The sequence below is a fragment of the Tachysurus fulvidraco genome, chromosome 23 (genome assembly GCF_022655615.1).
Source record: "Tachysurus fulvidraco isolate hzauxx_2018 chromosome 23, HZAU_PFXX_2.0, whole genome shotgun sequence".
Taxonomy (NCBI): Eukaryota; Metazoa; Chordata; class Actinopteri; order Siluriformes; family Bagridae; genus Tachysurus; species Tachysurus fulvidraco.
Genome location: NC_062540.1, coordinates 11456799 through 11478623, shown reverse-complemented (window position 1 = coordinate 11478623; position 21825 = coordinate 11456799). Strand labels below are relative to the sequence as shown.

The window sequence follows — 21825 nt, the reverse complement described above, 5'->3', positions numbered from 1 at the left end:
CTTCTCTGTTTATTATTTATGTTGTGTATTTTCTTACTCAATGTAGGTTTCGAAAGAATTTTCACATTCTTTGACAAACACAGTGCTTGAAGAGCCATTGTAGTACGTTTGCATGTACTGTTTGTACAGCAACAACATATTTGATCTCATCCATTTTCTCAATTTGTACTTATCTGCTTTCTGTTAGTCCACCAACTTCTATTTTATTTTTTTGTTCTGTTCAACTTGCAATTGTTACTCAGATGATGGATGCATGGAGCCTCACTGGTGAACCTGACAACAGATCTACGCATGACCTTTACAATACAGTGGATTAGATTTATATATAAATAACTGCAGTTAGGGAGCTCTTTTGATTCTTTTGACCTTAACTGAAGTGTGTTCATGGTGAATATGTCTCACTCATATCACTGTACTCAATATCGCGTACACATACCATAATACTGTCACATTGATCGTATACCTGTAAGCAACACAGCCCTTTTTCTTATCCTGCAATGGGGCAAGTTCAGGTTCAAGGCAGGGGTGATGAAAGACGGAAGACAGCTCACTGTCTCACTGGGATGTTATAGATATGTGATTTAGATGTATTAAATTACTCACTTTAACCATTTCTGATCTATCTGAGATGTGAAACTTGTTTTAAGAAGAGAAAATAGGATTACAAAGGTAAATAAAATGGAAAGAGAAAGTCTGCACATCCCTGTTATGACGGCAGGTTTTTGTGAAGTAAAAAAAAATGAAACCAAGATAGTCAAGATTTTTCACCCCTCAATGTGCAATCAAACCTTGCAATTCAATAAAAAGTTATATTACCCAGTTAAAGAAAACATTACATCCTAATCTAATACTCAGTAATCTAATAATTTGGATTTTAATCCACTGCTCAGTCTTTGAGGGTTAGTCTATTAGCATGGAACATATTCTTACTTTTATGAAAACATTTTAGATCCATTGTAATTTCATCTGCTGTGTACAGCCTGCTTCAGGTCACCCTACAAATCTATTTATTATTATTTTTTAAGCTAGATTTATTTCTGTGCTTTGGCTAATTCATTCAGAAACATGGATCTTTTGTTGATGCTCCATTTTCTTTAATTGTACATAACAGCCTTTACAGTGGTCTAGATTACATCTAATAATTTGGAAATGTTCTATAACGTTCTCCTGATTCATACCATCAACAGGTGAGATGCCATGCATGGGCAGTGGTGTCTCAAGTAGTCGAGGCTCTGGGCAGTTGATTGGAAGCTCTGCTAAGCTGCCCCTATTGGACATTTGAGCAAGGCCCTAAGCCTTTCTACTCCAGCACTGCTCTGAGTGGACCATGATTTTTTCACCTTCTGTATCCTGTGTAGCACGAGCAGAGATGGCAAAGGAGCTGGGAATGCATTTGGTACCACTTGTGTACTTTTACGTCTGTCTGGCTCCACTATAAAGAACTGTGCGCAAGAATGAGTTGGAGTTTTGATATAAAATATGATCATTAAGACACAATATGGCCAAGTATTATATTATTTGTCCCCAAAGAAGCCAAAGCTGCATATTGCCAAGTGTACTGATGCTGGATCTGTAATTTTATAACCCTCATCAACAATCTTGGAAGGTTATCTGTCTATTCAGATTAGTGAACCAGAAGTAACAGGTGGTCAACATTCTAGCACCTCTTCCTGTTTCAACACGAATCACAGGTGTATATTAATGTACTCTTCTACTACCAACTAATAATCAAATCATAATCGTGCTCAACAAAGCCAAACACATCACCCAGGCATCGACTACAGACACAAATGAATGAAATGGTGATGAAAATGAAATCGATATTGAAATAATAACTAATAACTCTCAGTGTGTCCCAGTTTCCACAGCAACGCCCACTGAAACGCCAAACCTCCAAATCTCGCGATATTATTACAAATCTCGTCCGGCTGCTGGTCTAAGATGGCGAAGACATATTGGAGTCAGTGTCTCAGGTGAGCAAAATCATACTATTTCCTTATTCGTGTACATATCCGTCGGTGTTAGAGGTTTACTATTCGTTTCTTTTAAATGTTTTATTAAAACAGGAACGGAACTATCCGAATTGCGCGTCTCTGAACCGTGTAGTTTGTTGCTCATCATTTCCAGCGGCCATTTTTAAGAACAATATACAGTATTAGCATGTGTGATTTATCAGCACTGTATTAGCTCGATGTTATTAAAATGTCTTACACGAAACCTGCAGCGACTTCAGAGGGGTTAGTTTGGTCGTTTTGACGTGTCTGGTACCAATAGAACTATTTTCACCATTTCGACCATATAGCTGTAATTATATATGTAATGTAATGTATGTATGTATATATTAGCTACATGTTAACCAAGACATTAATCTTATATTGACCTTATAGATCTATACACCTCCTGTAGGCTATATTACAATTTTTTTACTATTGAAACTCAAGCTACATGGCCTTTATTTAAATGTATTTTACTGCAGTTTTATTTCTATCTTGTGGCAAGTCAAGTAGGTTTTTTTTATTATTATTATTTTTTTTTATTGTCATCCTAAAAAGTCATGTCTTTAGGTCCATGGTGCAACATGACAAGATAAACTACAATAACATTAAATACAAACTGCCAAACATTTTCGAGGTTTCACCAAAAAGGTTTTGACCTATTAGGGCTTGGACTCTACAAGACCTGGAACCAAGACGTTAGCAGCAGACCTTTTTAAGTTCTACAAGTCTCGAGGTGTAGCCTCTATGAATCAGACTTGTTTGTTCAGCAAATCCCACAGATGATTGATCGGATAGAGATCTGGGGAATTTGGAGGCCAAGGAAACACCTTGAAGTGTGTGTGTGTGTGTGTGTGTGTGTGTGTGTGTGTGTGTGTGTGTGTGTGTGTGTGTGTACAGTGATCCTCGTTTAATGTGGTCAATGGGGACCGGAACCCCCCGCGATAGTTGTTCACTCCATGATGGCGTGCCACCGCAGCATAACTTCTGCCCTGTTTTAACATATATAAAAGTTTGACCTTTTCACTGATGGTCATCATCTTCCTCTTCCTCTTGGGGTCACTAGAGGAATCTTTTGCAGGGGCACGGCACTTAGGAGGCATTGTAAGGGCTTAGCGAAAAGTTAATTTCGAACACAACACTTAGATATTCGAGACACAGTTGACAGCATGAACGAGAGTGGCGAGATACAACAAGGGAAGAAGCTGGGAGAGGATGCGATGATGCACAGCCAATCAGCTCATGGGATACATCAACTTGTGCTCCCATTCGTCGATCTCGCGGCGGGAACCAATCACGTGCCTTGTCTGAGTGCCTGTGGGGCATCCTGAGAAACCGTCTGTCTGGCATCCTGAGAAACCGTTTCTCTCGTGCATCACGATGAAACAATGCTGCTTTCTGCAATACGGCTGCCGATATGGCGGTATTTTTGAAATTTTATTTTTCGATGAATATTTTTGAAAAATCCGTGTTGCACTGACGCCGCGAAACTTGAACCGCGAAGTGGCGAGGAATTACTATATACACACATGCTAATGGTGTTGTCTAGCCAAAGCCAGTGGAGCTGCACAGTGCTGGGCTGTGAGTCCAGGTCCTGCTTGAGAATATTGGGCCTTTATGCCACCCTCATGGAGTCTGCTTCTGACAGTATGGTCAGGAATATGCACACCCTTAGTCCCTTAGTCACCCTTAGTCTGCTGGAGAGACAGGACGACATCAAACCTCTGTGCGATGGCATGTATGAATCTGCCATACTGGAGAAGCTGGCTACGTACCCCGATTAGGTTGCATGGACTGCCTCATGTTACAAATAGTGACAAGGAACCTCACAAAACCAGAGACAAACCAGTCAGAAAGGATAATAAGAGAGCAGTTGTCTGGCAGTTTTTACCATCACGTGAGTGCTTAGATAGGAAGCTTGTGGTCTTTCAGTGAGCAGATCTGAAGCTTGGGGGACAAAAAAGGGACATTCATTAACAGGTACAAACAAAAACCCTTGCAGTTTAGGCCATGCCCACTTCTGGTTCAAATCCAAAAACAGAACAAATATTTGGAGCAATAAACAGGACTGGAACCAAATATCACTACCTGTATCTATGTTGTATGTAGTTGGTCTAGTGATATTAACATTTTGTCAGCACCACTCTTAGACCACCATTAAGATAAACTACAATAACTATTTACAACAACAGTCCAAAACAAAAATATCAGCACAACTCTCACTAATCTGATATTATTTTTGTTCTGGACCATTTGTGTTGCTACAAGAATCATGCAAAAAAAAAAAAAATGTTGCTGTGGTTTTGAGCACCACTGTTTCACTTCTGGCTTGACAAACTAAAACCGCCGATTAACAGGAAGTGGTTAATGTTTTAGGAATTGAAGTTCTGCTTGAAAGTTCACGAGTTCAAATCGTCAAGGAGTGCGGTATATTGTGCAGCAGGTAAAGTCATTTCTTGAAGTTTATGTCTTGGAAATATCGGTGAGTGTACGTTTCTGTGTGATGGTTAGACAGCTGGGTCAGAGCATCTCCAAAACAGCAGGTCTTGTGGGGTTGCTGGTATGCAGTGGTTAGTATCTACCAAAAGTGATCCTAGGAAGGACAGTCGGTGACAGGTTCATGGTGCCCATAGCTCAGTGATGTGTGTGGTAGAGTAAAGGCCAGCCCATCTGGTCTGACAACACAGAAGATCTACTGTAGCACAAATTGCAAAAAAAGAAAGAAAGAAAAAGAAAGAAAATTGCTGGCTATGACAGAAATGAGTCAGATCATGCAGTGCATCACAGCTTGCTGCATATGGGGTTGTTACTTTGAAACCTATAACCAATCTTTATATTGTCACAGACCAAGTACACACCTTTGTGTTAACTGTATTCCCTAATGGCAGTGGCATCTTTCAGCATAATCATTTTCAGTGCTCCCTGCCACACTGCAAAGGTTGTTCAGGAATGGTTTGATGAACATGACAAATGAGTTCAAGGTGTTGACTTGGACTCCAATTTCCTCAGATCTCATGTGTGGGATGTGCTGGACAAACAAGTTTGATCCATGGAAGTGCCACCACACAACTTACAAAACTCATTTGCTAAAGGATTTGCTAATAACATCTTGGTGCCAGATACCATATGTGTGCATCTATGCAATAGATCAGCTTTGCACAATCCATGTACGTGTCAGTTCTGTGTTGGGAATAATCCATCAACCAGATCATATCTGCTCTGCAGTGGACTTGCAGTTTCTTTCCACTGATGGATGATTTAGACTTGACAAATTGTGTGTAGTAGCAGATTCACTAACATTGCACACATACACTAGGTTTATCTAATACATGCATTCTAGATTCCAAATAAAAGTGCTATTAAACCTAACTTTATAAAAGGACATTATTAAAAATTGCATTTTATATACAAATAATTGTAGAGTTGTTGATAACTTGTTGTAGTGCAGGAGGAATGAAACACTGCCATTAACTGAAGCTAATTGTCTTCTAGGTTCCAGCAGTCACACTATGTTGAGTCCAGTTGCATCACACAATCTCAGTGTGGATTGTTTTCCCATGTAGGCTGTAGCTAACAACCATCTACTGCCAGGAAGGTTTCTTTTATTATTTAGTGTTATTCTTGTGAACTTGATTAGCTTTACTAACAGGGATGTTGTCTGTGAGACACAGAGCACTTAGCACAGCTTACACTGACTGATTTTAACACAACCTGAATGGTCTGTGTGTTTGTGTGCTTTCTCCCTGCAGCTCACTGGCACTATATATCAAAAACCAATTTCTCTGTAGCCTTGCGAGGCTCGGCTAGACCTGGATAAACAATGCAGGGGTGATATGATGCATCGCAGTTCAAACTCACTGGTGTTTTCAAATGTTTGCCTTTAGGGAGTAGTTTACCGGCATCTTAAAGCAGGTGTACATGTTTGTTTTTGTACCAGTAGTTAATAGGATTGAGCATTTTCCCCCCCTTCTTCCTTCATCCTTGCTTTTCTCTACAAGAAATTGTTGGAATATAATTCTGCCTCACACACGCACAAGAAAACATGTGCAGGTATAAGGCTGCTTACACCATCACACCATCACCTTCCACATTTGAATCGACTTTAATTTCACCAGCGGCAGCGAGTTTATATACAGATGTTTAATTTTAACTTATACCCCAACAGTTTTCTGTTCAAGTGGATGCCAGCTGTAATTAAAGTCCAGTCAGACTTAATCTTGTCTTGATCTCGTTTGCTGTTTACTTTTCAGAGATTAACCTCTGAATAAAACTGCTGTATTACGCAGGACAAGGAGGACCTCAGTTTAGAGGATATTTGTAATTTTTTTCCATATATAGAATGACGGGGACTAAAAATTCTACACAAAGAAGTGTCCATAAGGTGACGAGGGTGGTCCTATGATGCAGAAACGTTGTTCTTGATATGCCAAGCAAATGTTGCTATTAAAGCGTTATTAAATTCTGTTTAAGACTGAAAAACGTCAGAACATTTGCATTCAGTCTCATCTCATATTAATTTTCAAGAAATATAGAATAAAGTTTCCAGCTGTGTGTGTGTGTGGGACATGCAGAAATTTGTTTAATTATTATTTTTAAAGAATGTAAGCTAATATTTGATGAGATGAGAGGACAAGATTATGACTTTGTGTGCCAGAGAGAGAAGGACTATTTGATTGTAGTTTTATATCTAATACCTTGGAAAACCTTGTAATGAAAATTCGTTCAGTTTAGTTGCAAAGTTGAAGGTTATGCAGTCAGTAAGAATGAATATGACCAGTATTCCAATACAGTGGTAGTAAAGCAGGTTTTCCCTTTAACACACAGTCACCTCTTTGCCATTTGAACACTCAGTTTTTAGTAAACTATCAGTGTTTATTGTAGTTTCCTTCCAACCATTTCCGGATGTTTAAACTGTGTTCAGCTGGTCTAGACACACCTGGTTGTATGGATGTATGTATGTACGTCTTCAAGGTTGTTTTAAAAAAAAAACATTTGAGTAGTGTTTGTACCATCTACATTGAATGGAAGTGCTAAAAGTTGCTTTTGTTCCTTTTTTTTTAAGTAGCTCAAACCCTGAATCATTGTGCTTGGTTTAATGTAAGATCTTTTTTTTTTTTGTAGGTTCCTGAATAGGATACATCGAAGATAGCATGACCACATCATGGCGTGACCTAAGCGGATGTTCTCTATGACTTTACTGTTCCCGTCAGTCCAGAACTGATTTTTACATGCACAATCTGCATGGATATTTAAATATACTGCTCAAAAATAAAAAGGGAACACTTAATCATCCTCGTCTAACACCATGTCAGTTAAACTTCAGGGACATCAGTCTGTCCATATGGGCTTGCGAATCAGTTAATTCAGCTAAACTGATTCGCAAGCACATATGGACAGTTTGATATCCCTGAAGTTTAACTGACTTTGTAGGTAGTGCAGCTCCTCCAGTATGGCACAAGGATGTTTGGTGTGCACAGTTTTAAGAACATGGAGTAGATCCTTTTAGATGGGCCATTACACAAGGAAAGCTGTAGAAGGGCAGCAATCCTAGTATAACCTGTACTCTCAGCCCAGCACAGTGTAGCCCGATTGGCATTTACACAGACATCACCAGAATTGGTAGGTCCGACAGTGGTTCCCAGTTCTCTTCAAGGATGAGAGCAAGTTCACACTGACCTGTGACAGACGGGAGTCCGGAGATGCCATGGGGAATGTTATGCTGCATTAGTGGTGGGTCAGTGAGTGTCTAGGAAGGAATATTATTGGACAGTTCCACAGACCTCCATGTGCTAGCCAAAGGTACCCTTAGTACTGTTAGATACCAGAATGAAATATCAGTGTATGGACCAATACCATTGTTAGACGTTATGCTGTAGCAGGGGCCATGTAGCCAGAGTGTGGAGGCAGTTAATGGATGAAGACATTGATTGACTGGCCATCACATTGCCCAAACCTAAATCCAATTTTAACCTCTGGGTTATCTATCGAAGTGTCCAAAGCCACCAAGTAGCACAGATTATCCAGGGCTCAGAGGAGATTCCCAGGACACTATTTGACACCTCATCAGGAGCATGTCCAGATGTTGTTGGGAGCACATACAGGCACATGGGGGGCATACACACTACTGACTTGTAGTGTGTTGCTGTGATGAAAGTGGAAGCCAAGTTAATATTCATGAAGGGGAAATCGAGAACCCAAGGTTTCCCAGAGAACACTGCCCAGAGCATCACACCTCCATCTCTTCAGTATAGTGTAAATTGCTCAGGCTTGCTCATTTTTCTTGCTTCTAACATGTCATGTTTGAGTCCTGACTGTTCATTACATTCAGCAGCATTCAACATTTAGTGTATTTGTGTAAATTTGCTTTAACTTTAAACTGGTTAACTAGAATTTTAATACTTTAATGTTATATTTTTATGTTAACTTCAATGTTTTTTTACCATAATGTTATATTTTTCACTGTCTTGACCTTTTCACAGCTCATCCTGAAGTATATACACAAAAAACCCTGCGGTTCCTCCTGCCTCAGTGTTGTGATCGTGGTCTGTGGTGCTGTGAGCTGAGGTAGTAGTTTGTATAGTTTGGGATCACACCAGATCTAGGAGATAACTATACAGCCTACTGTCTTTCTCACGGCTACCTCGATGCATCGTGGAAGGAGAGAAAGGACAAACCACACGCTCCGATGAAATGTACTGCACGGGTCATATCCGGGTGTGGCTCGGTTGTGCTGAGGTAGTAAGTTGTGTTGTTGTGGGGACTTGGTATGTTTTGCCCTTTTTTTGGAGATAACTATACATCTTACTGCCTTTCATGCCAGAGTCTTGAACGATAAATTGTTATAAATAAGTCCATCATTAATAATTAATGTATTTTATTATGTATTGCTTCTGAATGTGTTTTTTCATGTCTGTAAGTCAAGAAGTAATTTGAATAAAAAAATTTTTTGAAGTACGTTTTCTCTTTTTATTAAACCAAAATATCTTGTACACCAGAAAATAATGGTAGCAGCATGTAGCATATATCATTCATTTTCAGTACCCTGGTCAGGCTCACCGTGTGAATGTGATGAAGCAGAGCTTATCCAAGATACACTGGTCAAGAGCCAGGAATACACCAGTTAATCACAGTGCAACACACACACTAATCCACCTTCTGGTATGTTTTTGGTGATGGGTGGAGACTGTGTGAAACTCTTCAGAGTTTAAGACCAAGCCAGCGACCCTGGTCATCAACGTCTACACAGATGCACTACATTAAATGTCTACATAATTTGCTAGTTTCTATATTTTAATATTTCGCTTCCTCCTGTCTTATGGCTAAGGAGATGCCGTGGAGAAATGAGGAAAAAAAAAATTGTTTTTTCACCAAAAAAAAATAGATTTATTTTTTTCAAAATAGTGATAAAGGTTATATAAAAAAACCCATTTATATAGTCTGAAAAGATCCAGCCTTACCCCTGAACTTGATGTTTCCAGCTTGAATGGACCTGCTCTGTGATCTGAGTGGTGTGAGCTCGTGTCAATCAAATAACCGTTAGCCAATAGAATAGCGTCTGTGTACGCGATTGGTCTGTAAGACCTTTTTCTTCTCTGACGTTGTAAGTGCCGCCTCCAAACATGGCGAACATCAGAAATGTCAAGGTGAGAAATTGAATTGAAATAATAAATAAGAATAATGACTAAACCATGCATCGAACCTAAATCTTTGTTATGTGGTATCTGTTTATGTCTTTTTCCCCCTGATAATCAAGCCTTAAACTCTAATGCTAACTTATTAAACAGGGCTTCCGGAAAGCTTTTTTTGTTGTTTACTGTATGAAAATCTCAAAAATGTCCACGTGGGATCATTTAAGTTTCTCCATCAGTGTCTCATTCACACGTGTTCAGTAACCTCTTTATCCTGGTGAGGGTCGGAGAGCATTCGGAGCTTGTACCTGAAACCCATGGACCCAAGGCATGAATACACCCTGGATTCCAGTTCATCAGTGCCACACACACATACATACATACATACATACAAACACACATAACACACACTACACACATACATACATACATACATACATACAAACACACATAACACACACTACACACATACATACATACATACATACATACATACATACATACATACACACACACACACACACACACACACACACACACTACATACATACAGGCACATACACACTACATACATACAAACACACACTACATGCATACAAACACATATTTGTATATATATATTTCAACTGTACATTTCACACCTGTAAATGTGTACATACAATTTTGTCTATACTGTATATGTCATTCTGTTACACTGTGGAGCTTCTGCCACTAAAACAAATTCCTCGCATGTGAAAACATGCCTGGCAATAAAGCTGATTCTGATTCTGATTCTGATACACACACACTATATACATACATACATACAAACATACACACACACACTACATACATATATACATACACACACATACGCTTAATCACAGACACCAATCCTGCCTACTGTTTGGGAGGTGGAAAGAAACCCACACAGAATTAGTGAGAAAATGCAGAGAAGCTACACCCAAACAATGGCCAAAATCCTAAAGCTGCGATAAAGTTATTCATTCAATTCATCTTTCATGCATTTATGATTTTTCAGCAACCAATTTATCCTGGACTGGGTTTTAAGGTGGTCCATTTATATGGAAAAAATATCAATAATTTCAGAGTATTTATTGTGTAATATGATTACATTTTTATTATATAAATGGTGATAGTTCATAGAAACTATGCCTCATCTCGCTGAAAATGGTTAATGATGTCTCCCAATATTTGGAATAACTTAACATGTCCCTGTTTTGTTCCTTGTTCTATAGGGAATGGTGGGGTTGGTTACAGGAGGTGCCTCTGGTCTTGGCAGGGCTACGGTGGAAAGGCTGATCAACCATGGAGCGAGTGCTGTAATCCTTGACCTACCCAGCTCAGAAGGCCACAGTGTCGCTGTATCTCTTGGCGAGCGCTGTGCATTTGCTCCAGCTGATGTAAGTACCATACGCTGGGATATCCGATAAAGAACATCACACACCTATATTAACTGTATAAGACTGTATAACAACTTCCAGTATTTGGTTCCTGACAAATTGAAATGAATGATAATGAGTTCAGCATCAAATAAATATTCCACATGATTACAAGCTTGCAGAGACATGATTTTTTTTTTACACTAGAATTGCTATGTAGCAATTTCTATTTATGTACATTGTACTGAGTGGATCTTATTCTGTGGCTCTTCTGATCTAGGTAACATCAGAGACAGATGTGCGCTCAGCTGTAGATTTGGCTAAAGAGAAGTTCGGCCGTCTGGACCTGGCTGTGAACTGCGCTGGTATTGCTGTCGCTGTTAAGACCTACAACTTCAAAAAGGACGTCCCTCACAGTCTGGAAGACTTCAGTAGAGTCATCAACGTGAGTGTATTTCTCTTCTAGCACCACCCTAATGTTGTGTGACTGGATTAGTGTTTGGAAAAAGGAGATTAGGTCTTTTAGGGCTGAATTCTTTCACCTTGGGTTATAGAAGATGACCACTGCAACTACTGAAGCTTGATGAATGAAAGTGAGATTGTGAAAAAATGTTTGAGACACTTTGAAGTTTTCTTTATATAAGTGGTGCATGATACATAATAAATAAACGAGTATACACCTGACTCGTTTTTTAATGCTCTTATTCTGTTCTCTTTTTTTATTCTTTTTTCTTTTTTAAGGTAAATATTGCAGGCAGCTTTAATGTAATAAGACTGGCAGCAGGGATGATGGGCAAGAATAAGCCAGATGCTGATGGACACAGAGGCTGCATCATTAACACAGCCAGCGTTGCAGCTTTTGACGGGCAGGTAAGTCTGAATCCCTAAATTTCTTAGCACTCTTGTGATTCTGAATTCTTCCCTGCTTCATTCCCCGTTTCCTCTGTTTATCAGGTGGGCCAGGCTGCATACTCTGCATCTAAAGGTGGTATTGTGGGAATGACTCTTCCAATTGCTCGAGATCTTGCTCCTATGGGCATTCGTGTGGTCACTATTGCTCCAGGTCTGTAGTACATGTGATGCATCTCTGTAATGCATTCTGCCTTAAGCATGCACTCACTCTCATTCTCATTTTCTACCGCTTATCCGAACTACCTCGCGTCACGGGCAGCCTGTGCCTATCCCAGGCATCATCGGGCATCAAGGCAGGATACACACACACTCTCATTCACTCACACAATCACACACACTACGGACAATTTTCCAGAGATGCCAATCAACCTACCATGCATGTCTTTGGACTGGGGGAGGAAACCGGAGTACCCGGAGGAAACCCCCGAGGCACGGGGAGAACATGCAAACTCCGCACACACAAGGCACATTAGGTCTTAAAAGCCGAGTAGTCTCCTAAGCAAGAATTAAGTAGAAAAAGTTATTTATCTATCTATCTATCTATCTATCTATCTATCTATCTATCTATCTATCTATCTATCTATCTATCTATCTATCTATCTATCTATCTATCTATCTATCTAAACACTAAATAAAGCGGCTTTCAAAGAGTACATATGTGCAATTTTTGAATGGCTACAACAATGTGACTTAAAAAAAATAATAATTATAGGTACCAGTGATTTTAAGATGTTTATGACCTGAATAATAAAGCCTTATTCATTGAGTTTATTTGAATATTGTATAGTACATAATAAATAGTAGTAATTCAGTGTGACTGGATATGTATTGTGGTCTTTGGATATGTTCACATTTGTCCCATAACTTTCCCAATTCTCCACACTGCAGGTTTGTTCTCTACACCACTGCTTGCTGGTCTTCCTGAGAAGGTGCAGAGTTTTCTCGCACGGCAGGTGCCTTTCCCATCGCGCCTGGGTGATCCTGCTGAGTTTGCTCATCTCGTAACCGCCATTGCTGAAAACCCCATGATCAACGGTGAAGTGATTCGCTTAGATGGTGCCATCAGGATGCAGCCTTAAGAAGGAGAGAACCACAAAGGGGAGAAGACACAACCAGCAGGCTGTGCATGTGTGTGTGTGTGTGTGTGTGTGTGTGTCTGCGGAAATAAAATGGGTTAATGGAATAGAGCCAGATGAACATTCCCAGTTTCAGTGCACTGCGGTTTTACTTCCCAGGACTCCCTGAGTTAGTTGTTCTGCTTGGGAGTTTTTTCTTTCTTCAAACCTCTGGAAATCTGTAGATATCTTTTATATCTAAGAGTGTTGCTCTGATTTTCCAAAAATCAACCTTGATTTTGCTCTTCAGGTCAGAACCAGCCTTTATACTGTTCTGGGAAGTGGCCAAAGTGCATTACTAAGATCCTGGTCAGATTACACACAGGCACTGCAAATAATTAAAGTAATAAATAATAAAATATCTTGCTGTAAAGCTGGGAAAGTTTTCTCATTCTGCTACTGTATGACACTACAGATACAAATGAAGATTACAGTATATTTGACTGGCAGCTTTCACGTATGTGTAGGATTATTTTGTATAGTATTAGTGAGTTCTACAAGAAAATAAAGGAAAGGTAAGGTGAGGTAGGATACTTTGTCATTGTACACAGTACCATAAAACTTAGTGTGGCAACTCAGACAGCAACAAGGACATTTACACATAACACTCATGAAAGGAATTTCAATTTACAAGTTAAAAAGCAAGCGTTAAGTAGAAGTAGAAGATTGCACATCAGTGAAATGCCGTGAATACTGAAATGTACATATTGCACATTATATAAAACCATTAGAAGCATTTTGAACAGTGTATAAAATGGTAAAGTGAACCGTAGTGTGTATTTCGTATAGCATCAAACGTTAAGCTTGGTGTAAAGTAATCAGTACAGTCAATAGAATGCACTGTTGATCTCTAAGCCAAACAGTTCCCCATTTTTGACTGACAGATGTGGATTTATGCCTTGAGCCATTCTGCATCTTGGTCTAATGTGCATTGGTTTCTGAATTATCTTTCTGCTCACTACAGTTCAGCAGTTCGTCCAACTGGTGTTCCCAATAAAGTTGAGCACAGTAAGATTCATTTTCTGGCTTATTCATTGGATGAAAGCTTTTACCCAAATGAACAAATGTTAAATGATACAGATCTCTGTTTAAGGCCATATTTAAATTGGCACCGTAACCTGTTTCAGTTATGAAAGAGATCTTTAATTATAAATCTGAGTGCAGTTCCTCAGAAGGTTAATCAATTTTCTGTACTAAATTCCAAGAATAATGCTGCAAACCACACTATCCCCACCAGGGGGCAGCACTGATCCAACATAAATGCTGTGACAGGCAATGTGGGCTGAAGCCTTTTCAAAGTTCCAAGTATGTTGATTAGTTTTGGGTTGAAGACCATTTCAAGACCAAGACCTTAGACAATGGCGTCTGAGTCCAGACTGAGAGTGAGATGAGGCATGACCAAGACCACCTATGACCAAGTCAATATCAAGACTGCTCAGATTTACTCATTTGATGGTTCTAGTATTTCCCTAACTGTTTTCCACCCAAAACAAACAAACAAACAAAAAAATGTACTTTGATAAATAAATACATAGGGCATGTAAAGCATAGCCCACTGTTCTAGCAAGTGTTGCAGTGTAATCCTGTCATTGCATTGGGGGTTAGGGAGCATGTTTGAAGTAAATGAAAAGACATGGAGTTTACTAATTATGCAAAAAAATGTACTCATTAAAGTCAGTTGAAATAAATGCAACAGAACATGTAAAGATTTCCAAATCAAAGCTCATATCCTTTAATTAAAGGACATAATTAAAGCACATATTTTAATCATTTGTTTAGGCTAATTTAACCTTCTGAGACGAAAAACAGCTGTGCATTACAAGGACTCGTGTAGTATTATTTTAAACATGAGAAGTATTTGGAAACCTAGTCATGTGAAATGTATACTTGATATATAAATCCACATACAGAGACAGACATTTACATTTTGTACTGTAACATAAAGTACTTGTTCATGAAAACAACATTATTGTCTTGGGTGGTGTTTTTGTAGACCGAGACAAGAGAGAGTAAAATTTCACTAGAGTTTATAACAAAACTGAAACCACTGATTTGTGGTCTTGAGACCAAGTCCAGTCTCAAACACCACAACAATAAAGTTTAAAAGTGAGATCGTATAAATCGGAATGAACACGGAGATGCTGTTAGACTGAATTAGCTTCAAATATAGAGGCACACCAATATTAACATACACTTGTTCGTAAAGTTCATCAAGAACATCCTTAAAATTTATTAAAAAGCAGTAATAAGCACTCAATACCTAAGTATATATGATAATGATTTTTTTTAAATTTAATATTTACAATATCTGGAGGTAAAAATGCTGCTGCAGCTCGATTGTGGTTGCACGTCTCTCAGCACATGGTTATGTGAAGTGTAGAAATAAAACACCTTTCTATTTATGCCATCAGATCCATAATTATTTAGGGACTGACAAAGAAATTGCTGCTTTTATGATTAGGCTTTAATCTAATGGTTAGGTATGTTTGATATATAAATGATTCCTGCCATGATCATGAAGTTTTGCCACTCAGGATCTTAATTGACACATATAGTGTTTCCATAAATTGACTGACAAGTCCTTCTGGAAGTCCGGTTCCCAAAAGGATTTTCTCAACAGCTATTAAATTTTTTCTTTTTTCAAAATTATTCTGAGGCATGTGAAGTTAGCTGGCTATGAACTGTTGCTAATGGAGTAGCATAACACACTCTGAGGAAGTGCTGTTCTCCACCTTCTGCATCTATGAGCTCACAGACACCTATGATTGGCTGGTGTTGCTGTGATTAATAAGGCGGAGAAATTTTACAATCCCACTTTCCCTGAGAACACAATTTTGCTTTCTTGGACTCACATGGCTGTGGCATCATTAGGATTCTACCTCTCGAGCTGATATTGTACCTTTCAAAAATCAATATGAGCTCAATGCAGACTTTCCAAGTCTGCCCGTCCAAGGCAGCCCGTTATATATTTTATATTTAACCCTTATATTTGACCCATTTTATATTTGATGGCTCAACTGTTCCATGTCTGTGTGTTATTCCCTTGCATATCACTTACTCACATTTGAAATCTGTTGTTGTTCCCTCTCAATATAAAGTCCAAAGTGCTGTCACTGCCAGTGAAGCAAGCCATCATTGGGCTGAAAAATCAAAACAAACCCATCACACGGATAGCAAAAACATAAGGTATGGCCACCTGCTGAGCTCAAGAAAGCTAAAAGGCCTGGACGACCTAAAATGCTGAAGTGGATGATAGAGTCCTTTCCCAGGTAAAGAAAAACCTTTTACAACTGACCACAGGTCAAGAACAACATCCAGGTGGTAGACATATCTGTGTCAATGCCTACTTACAACACCTTAAAGACAGATGAGACAAAGATCAACCAATATTAGAATGATAGTAAGAGAAAAGTACGGAGAAGCAAAGGAAATACTCATGATCTGAAGGGTACCATCTCAGCATATAATGTCGGTGTGCACAGATGCCAGTAGAACTGATTCCCTTGTATTTTCTGAAGAAGTGACTGGTGACATAAGCTGCAGGATAAATTCTGAAGTGAACAGGTCTATATTATCTTCTCAGATTCAGTCAAATGCTTCAAACCCCTTTGGACAGCGCTCTACACTCTAGTTGAACAATGACCGGAAGCATAATTCGAAAGCAACTGAGGGCTTTTTTAAGGCAAAGAAGTGGAATATTCCACAGTGACCAAGTCAATCACCTAGCCTGAGTCCAACTGAGCAGCATTTCACTTGCTGAAGGCAAAACCGAAGGCAAAAAAAAAATCACACCAACAAGCAGAACCTAAAGCAGTTACAGTAAAAGCCTGGCAGAGCATCAACAGGGAAAAATCCATTTCCTGGTGATGTTTTCTGCTCAGACTCTCAAGTATAGAAAGTAACAGTTTAATTTATGATTGTTTTTGAGTGCTGTAAATCCTACACTGTTCACCTCATTTGGATGTAAATTCTCTCAAATTAATGTTTGCAGTTTTTAATAATTATTACATTTATAGTGTAATAAACAACAAAATAACAATAACATTCAGTGTCCAAACATTATGAACCTGACCGCCTCCTTCCGTCTGTGAAATACTGATAAAAACGTACTAATCCTCACATAATTCACAGAGACTAGTTCATGCCTTTATTGCCTGAACAAGCTCAAATTAGTCCAGAATGCAGAGTCCCACTGTAGCCCTATTTTATCTAACTACATAGTCTGTTAGTATAATTTTGCACTAATTGAACAGGTCTTGCTCCAGAGCAAATACTTTACGTATAACAGCTCCAGCAACTAAATAATCTCCCAGTAAGTGTTGTATTTAAAAGCAATACATCTTTGAGATTTTATATTATATATGTCTAGATTCCAAACTAGGGGTTTATTGTCAGCAAGTCAAAAGCTACATGCATATGCTGTTGTACTGATAGTAAAAATGAATGACTATGAAAGGAGAGAAACTGATGTTCTTTCAGGGTTCCTTCATTACCATGTTACGTTTTACCTTTTCCATTTTTCCTTCTAGATTGAATTATATCTAGGCATTTCAGAGTCTCAGCTTAATCCGATACTATGTTCTTTTCTTTATCTTCAATTTATTCATTCATTAAACTTCAGCTTTGTTCTAATTAGTGTTGCAGTGGATCCAAAAACAATACCAGCAACTATGGTTGGCAGGAGACTTCATCCAGAGTGGGATAAGGCAGTTTATCAAAAGGCCTCTTGCACACAAACATTCTCCCACTCATTCACTCAGGGCATTTTAGTGTAGCCAATCTGCTTACCTGCATGGTTCTGGACACAGGGAGGAAACGGAAAAAAAAAAAACAAAACAGCTGAAACCCCATGTGAACACAGAATCAGGCCCTGGACCGTGGAGATGTGGTTAACTACCTTTTTTTACCAGCACATTTCCATTTCATTCTGCTGGTGTAATGGAAATCAACTTATCAGACATTTTCATGTAATATAATTGAAATCATTATTTTATTGCTGTAAGTACAACTTTACACAGAGTTTTAATGGTTGCGAATAACACTCTCAGTTTGTAGATGCTTATGAACACGCACTTGGGGCATCTCAGAGAGCAGAAATAGATTTGACGTCTCCATGTACTTTACATATGTAATCATTTTTTGACAGCTTTTATATAAATATATTGTCTCTAGTAAGCTACTTTATGTAAAGGCAGAGATACTTTTGAAAAACTACTGTCTACTTTTACATGTGCCATTAAACACCACTGTGGAGTTTGATATGACAAAGATATTCAGTGCTGAACTTGAACACAACCAAATGAGGAAATATCCGAGTTGACTTTGTAAAATTTCATCCTGAATAATGTAGACATGGAAAGTATTGTATATCTGCACACTTCTTTGTGCATTTGTCTTTAAACCTTCTTGTTTTTGTCATTAAAAAAGTGTCATTACAAAAAAAAAGTCATTACTTTACTAATCAGACCAGAGAGGGTAAATAAAATGGAAATTTTATGAAAACTATCCTCTTGCTGACTTGTCTCTAGCCTCTAGTAGTTATTATGTTTAGAAAGCTCGTCGCTGATCTAGCCACTATTTTTGCAAACGCTCATCACTTCTGCTAAATGATTTTTGTAATTACTTGGTTCAGGCTACTGAAATACGTTGCTAGATCCACATACACCAGATGATGGCACTGACCTAAACCATTTCTGAGACTGCAGTCTGATTGAGTTCGCACAATCATCTATCAACTGTCTTTTCAACTCTTGCTATGATATTACTTATTCATTTTGCACTCCTTATCTTCCGTGTTCTTATTCATTTATAGTTTTGTATGAGATGAGCATTTTTTCAGACTGCCTCAAAAATCTTTACAGTGTTGGAATCCCTCTGATAATCTCACTATTGTACTACTTCTGCTCTCACTCCTCCTACTGTAATTCCACTGTGCGGTGTCTACCAGAGGTAGCTGGGTTCTTCTTTTTGAGACTCTGAAGGTTTCTTTCAATATCTTTGAAAGTTTTTCCTCATCACTGTCGCCTTTGGCTTGCTCAAGGGGCCCAAACCCAGATTTTTGCAAAGCAGCTTTATGATGATGAGTGTTGTGAAAGACACCATATACTGTAAATACAATGAATCTGAAAATTGAAACTGGAGCAACCTAAAATAAATAAATATTACCAGAAAAAGCATCATAGCTTTAGCAATAAATTATATGACTAAAACAACTTCAGTCATCTTTCATGCATCTTTACAGCTTGCGTTTGTTCAAGCATGAACATTACAGTTTATATACCCGGAGTTGCCAAATTATTGCAAATCATTTTCTTTGAGAGAAAAATAGGTTGAAGTGTTCTATTAAAACACAAGATGTAAAAATCGTGAAGAACTGTTTACCTTTAATTAGAGGTAAAATTTGATTCATTTGAATCTTGAAAAAAAGACTGTATAAATAATAGCATCACTGAGCCGGCAAGACTGAAACACTGGATACAGCTTGTTAATCTCTTTATTGAACATGTGGACTGTGATTACATGAACTAAAGCCTGATTGATGCCAGTTAATCTGCTTTAAAATGCCAGATGTTTGGCAGTTTTCATAATGCCCATTGGCTTGAACTATGCCTCATTGCCACATGTGCATTTGAGAGGATCGGATCCTTATTTCAAATCTGTGATTCAGTGATTTTTGGTGAAACACATTATATTTTATCACACATTGATAATATCAGGCACTGACTGAATATCATGGCTTAGTCATTTATGAGAAATGCTTCCTAATCATAATAACTTCACACAGATTTGTATTCATCTATAATGAGTTGTCTTTTCTTATTGTATGCTGAGTGATATCTAATTCACAAAAAATGTAGAAGAAATATTATGAATAGAAAAATACTATAAATAGTATAAAGGTGCTTCTTTGAGCCTCGAACAGACTTCATGACTTCTTCGTGTCTATTAAAAGCTACGAATGCAGCGGGTTTTTTTATTTTGTCTTTCAGAAATTGAACCAAAAGTTTGAACTATACAGGTAGGAAAGGGAAAATATAAAGAAAATATAATATATGAATGACATAAATAAAGTACAGATGTGTGCGATTTATTGCAATTTGTGTTTTTTTATGTAGAATTTCATTTGGTTGCATTATATTAATAAAATCTTTCCATTTCTTCCAGTTTATACTTTACTTTCAGTAACTGCAGATTAAGTGCTGAGTGAAAATTGCAATTTTCTTTCTGAAAACAATTATTTTTTCATTATTTACTTTTCATTATTTCACTTCACAAAACTCACTTCACTTTGGATAATGTAGATATTTCTAAAGACGTCACAGTTCTAGTCTTCATACGTCTTGGTTTTGGCTCAGAAACAATAAAATCCCCAGTGTATGACTTATGCACATCTGTTACCTCCCAATATAAAGTAAGGCTTAAGGCTGGAATGCTAAAGTTCATTTTTTTGACAATCACTCCAGCACATCCTTATTTAGCTCTCAACCTAGAAATTCACTTTTGATTAAAAATAAAGGATAAAGTTCTTGTTAAACAATATATCTATGGGCAATCACAAGTAAACGTGTGGACTGTAGTATTTGTTAAAACTCAGCATGGCTAAAAAAGGCTAGTCATAAAGCGTAACCCATCGTCCTGAAGTAAATATTAATTACTTTTTTAGCCATGTTGTTTTTTATTCACTTGTAACTGGTCAGTGTACAAACAAAAGCAGCCGTTTGTACTATACCGCTGAGCAACAAGAATCTCAGACTTCACAAACATCATCAGAGTCTACAGTGACTACAATGAGCTGCATCTGTTTGTGGGATTAAGGAACAATGTGTTTCCTAACAAAAGTGCATGGAATATAAAGAACAAGCTCACTGGGGCACATTTGAGCTTCAGTTTTTTTTTTAACTCAGCATTGGCTGCTTTCTGTTCCACAGAGAAGTCAAAAGAAAAGAAGAACGAGAGAACGGACCCATGGGAAACGTGGAGGAAAGGAGAAAGCTGGAAGGCTGGGAAGTGTCATCTATCTGGGTCAGGGAGAGCTGTTCTGACATGCCACAATCCATCTCTGAGATGCTCAAAAAAACACACACACTTGAATATACACAAAAAAGCATATACAGTACCTCAGAGATACAGACACCGGATGAAGAAAGATCGAATTCCATCCTGTCTTTTTTACTTATAGATTACAGCACGTTCATTAGCTACTGTGAAGAAGTAGACATTGGGAGTGTGTGTATCTAGTCCAAACTACATTCATTAATTTTCTTTCAACATATTTACAGCTTGGTTTCAATGCAAGCAGTCAGGATATCTGGGACAATAGCTCTATCTTTTTTTCTGTAAGGATGAAAGATTGTACGGCTGTAGCGTCCTCAAAAGAAATACATAAACACACTTGACAATGCTAAACAACAAAAACAACAGAGGATTATTAAATGATTTTTCCCCCCACACCCATCACATTTCACGGTCTTCAGTGACCTCAGAGATCCTGCCCCATTGGTTGATTTGAAAGCATGAATTATCACCCAAATCCACATTTACAACATCTTTCAGAAGCAACAATACTGTAACCCAGCCTGACACAGCTAATCTACCTCTCAGTCTTTATGGAAACAAATACATTTGTCTGATACATTGGGTTCTGTGTCTTTATGGGGCCTTTTAGAGGCATTGTGAACAATTTTATCAGTGGAGTGCAGGCTATAGACGCTGTGTTGTGTAGTGAGAGAGAAAAAGAGCGAGCGAGCGAGCGAGAGAGAGAGACAGAGAGAGAGAGAGAGACAGAGAGAGAGAG

At 38.3% G+C, this 21825-nt stretch overlaps 1 protein-coding gene across 2 annotated transcripts; it reads left to right on the top strand.

The window, feature by feature from the left end:
• The first annotated feature begins 9481 nt into the window (after nt 1-9481).
• On the top strand, nt 9482-13404 carry hsd17b10 (hydroxysteroid (17-beta) dehydrogenase 10). Of its 2 annotated transcripts, none has more exons than XM_027145275.2 (6): nt 9482-9637; nt 10861-11025; nt 11285-11449; nt 11746-11874; nt 11959-12067; nt 12805-13404. In XM_027145275.2, exons 1-6 carry the CDS (start codon nt 9614-9616, stop codon nt 12993-12995), a joined length of 783 nt encoding a protein of 260 aa, XP_027001076.2. In that variant the 5' UTR covers nt 9482-9613; the 3' UTR covers nt 12996-13404. The 2 variants fall into 2 exon arrangements, with proteins under 2 accessions (XP_027001076.2, XP_027001074.2); XM_027145273.2 differs by lacking the exon at nt 9482-9637 and adding an exon at nt 10519-10673.
• Nucleotides 13405-21825: the final 8421 nt, after the last annotated feature.

Bases quoted from the DNA above. Each gene is read 5' to 3' on its own strand.
- hsd17b10 (XM_027145273.2), top strand. From the start codon at position 10,632: ATGATTTTTCAGCAACCAATTTATCCTGGACTGGGTTTTAAG. The intron at 11,450-11,745 runs GTGAGTGTATTT...TTCTTTTTTAAG, and splicing joins ACTTCAGTAGAGTCATCAAC to GTAAATATTGCAGGCAGCTT. The intron at 12,068-12,804 runs GTCTGTAGTACA...TCCACACTGCAG, and splicing joins TGTGGTCACTATTGCTCCAG to GTTTGTTCTCTACACCACTG.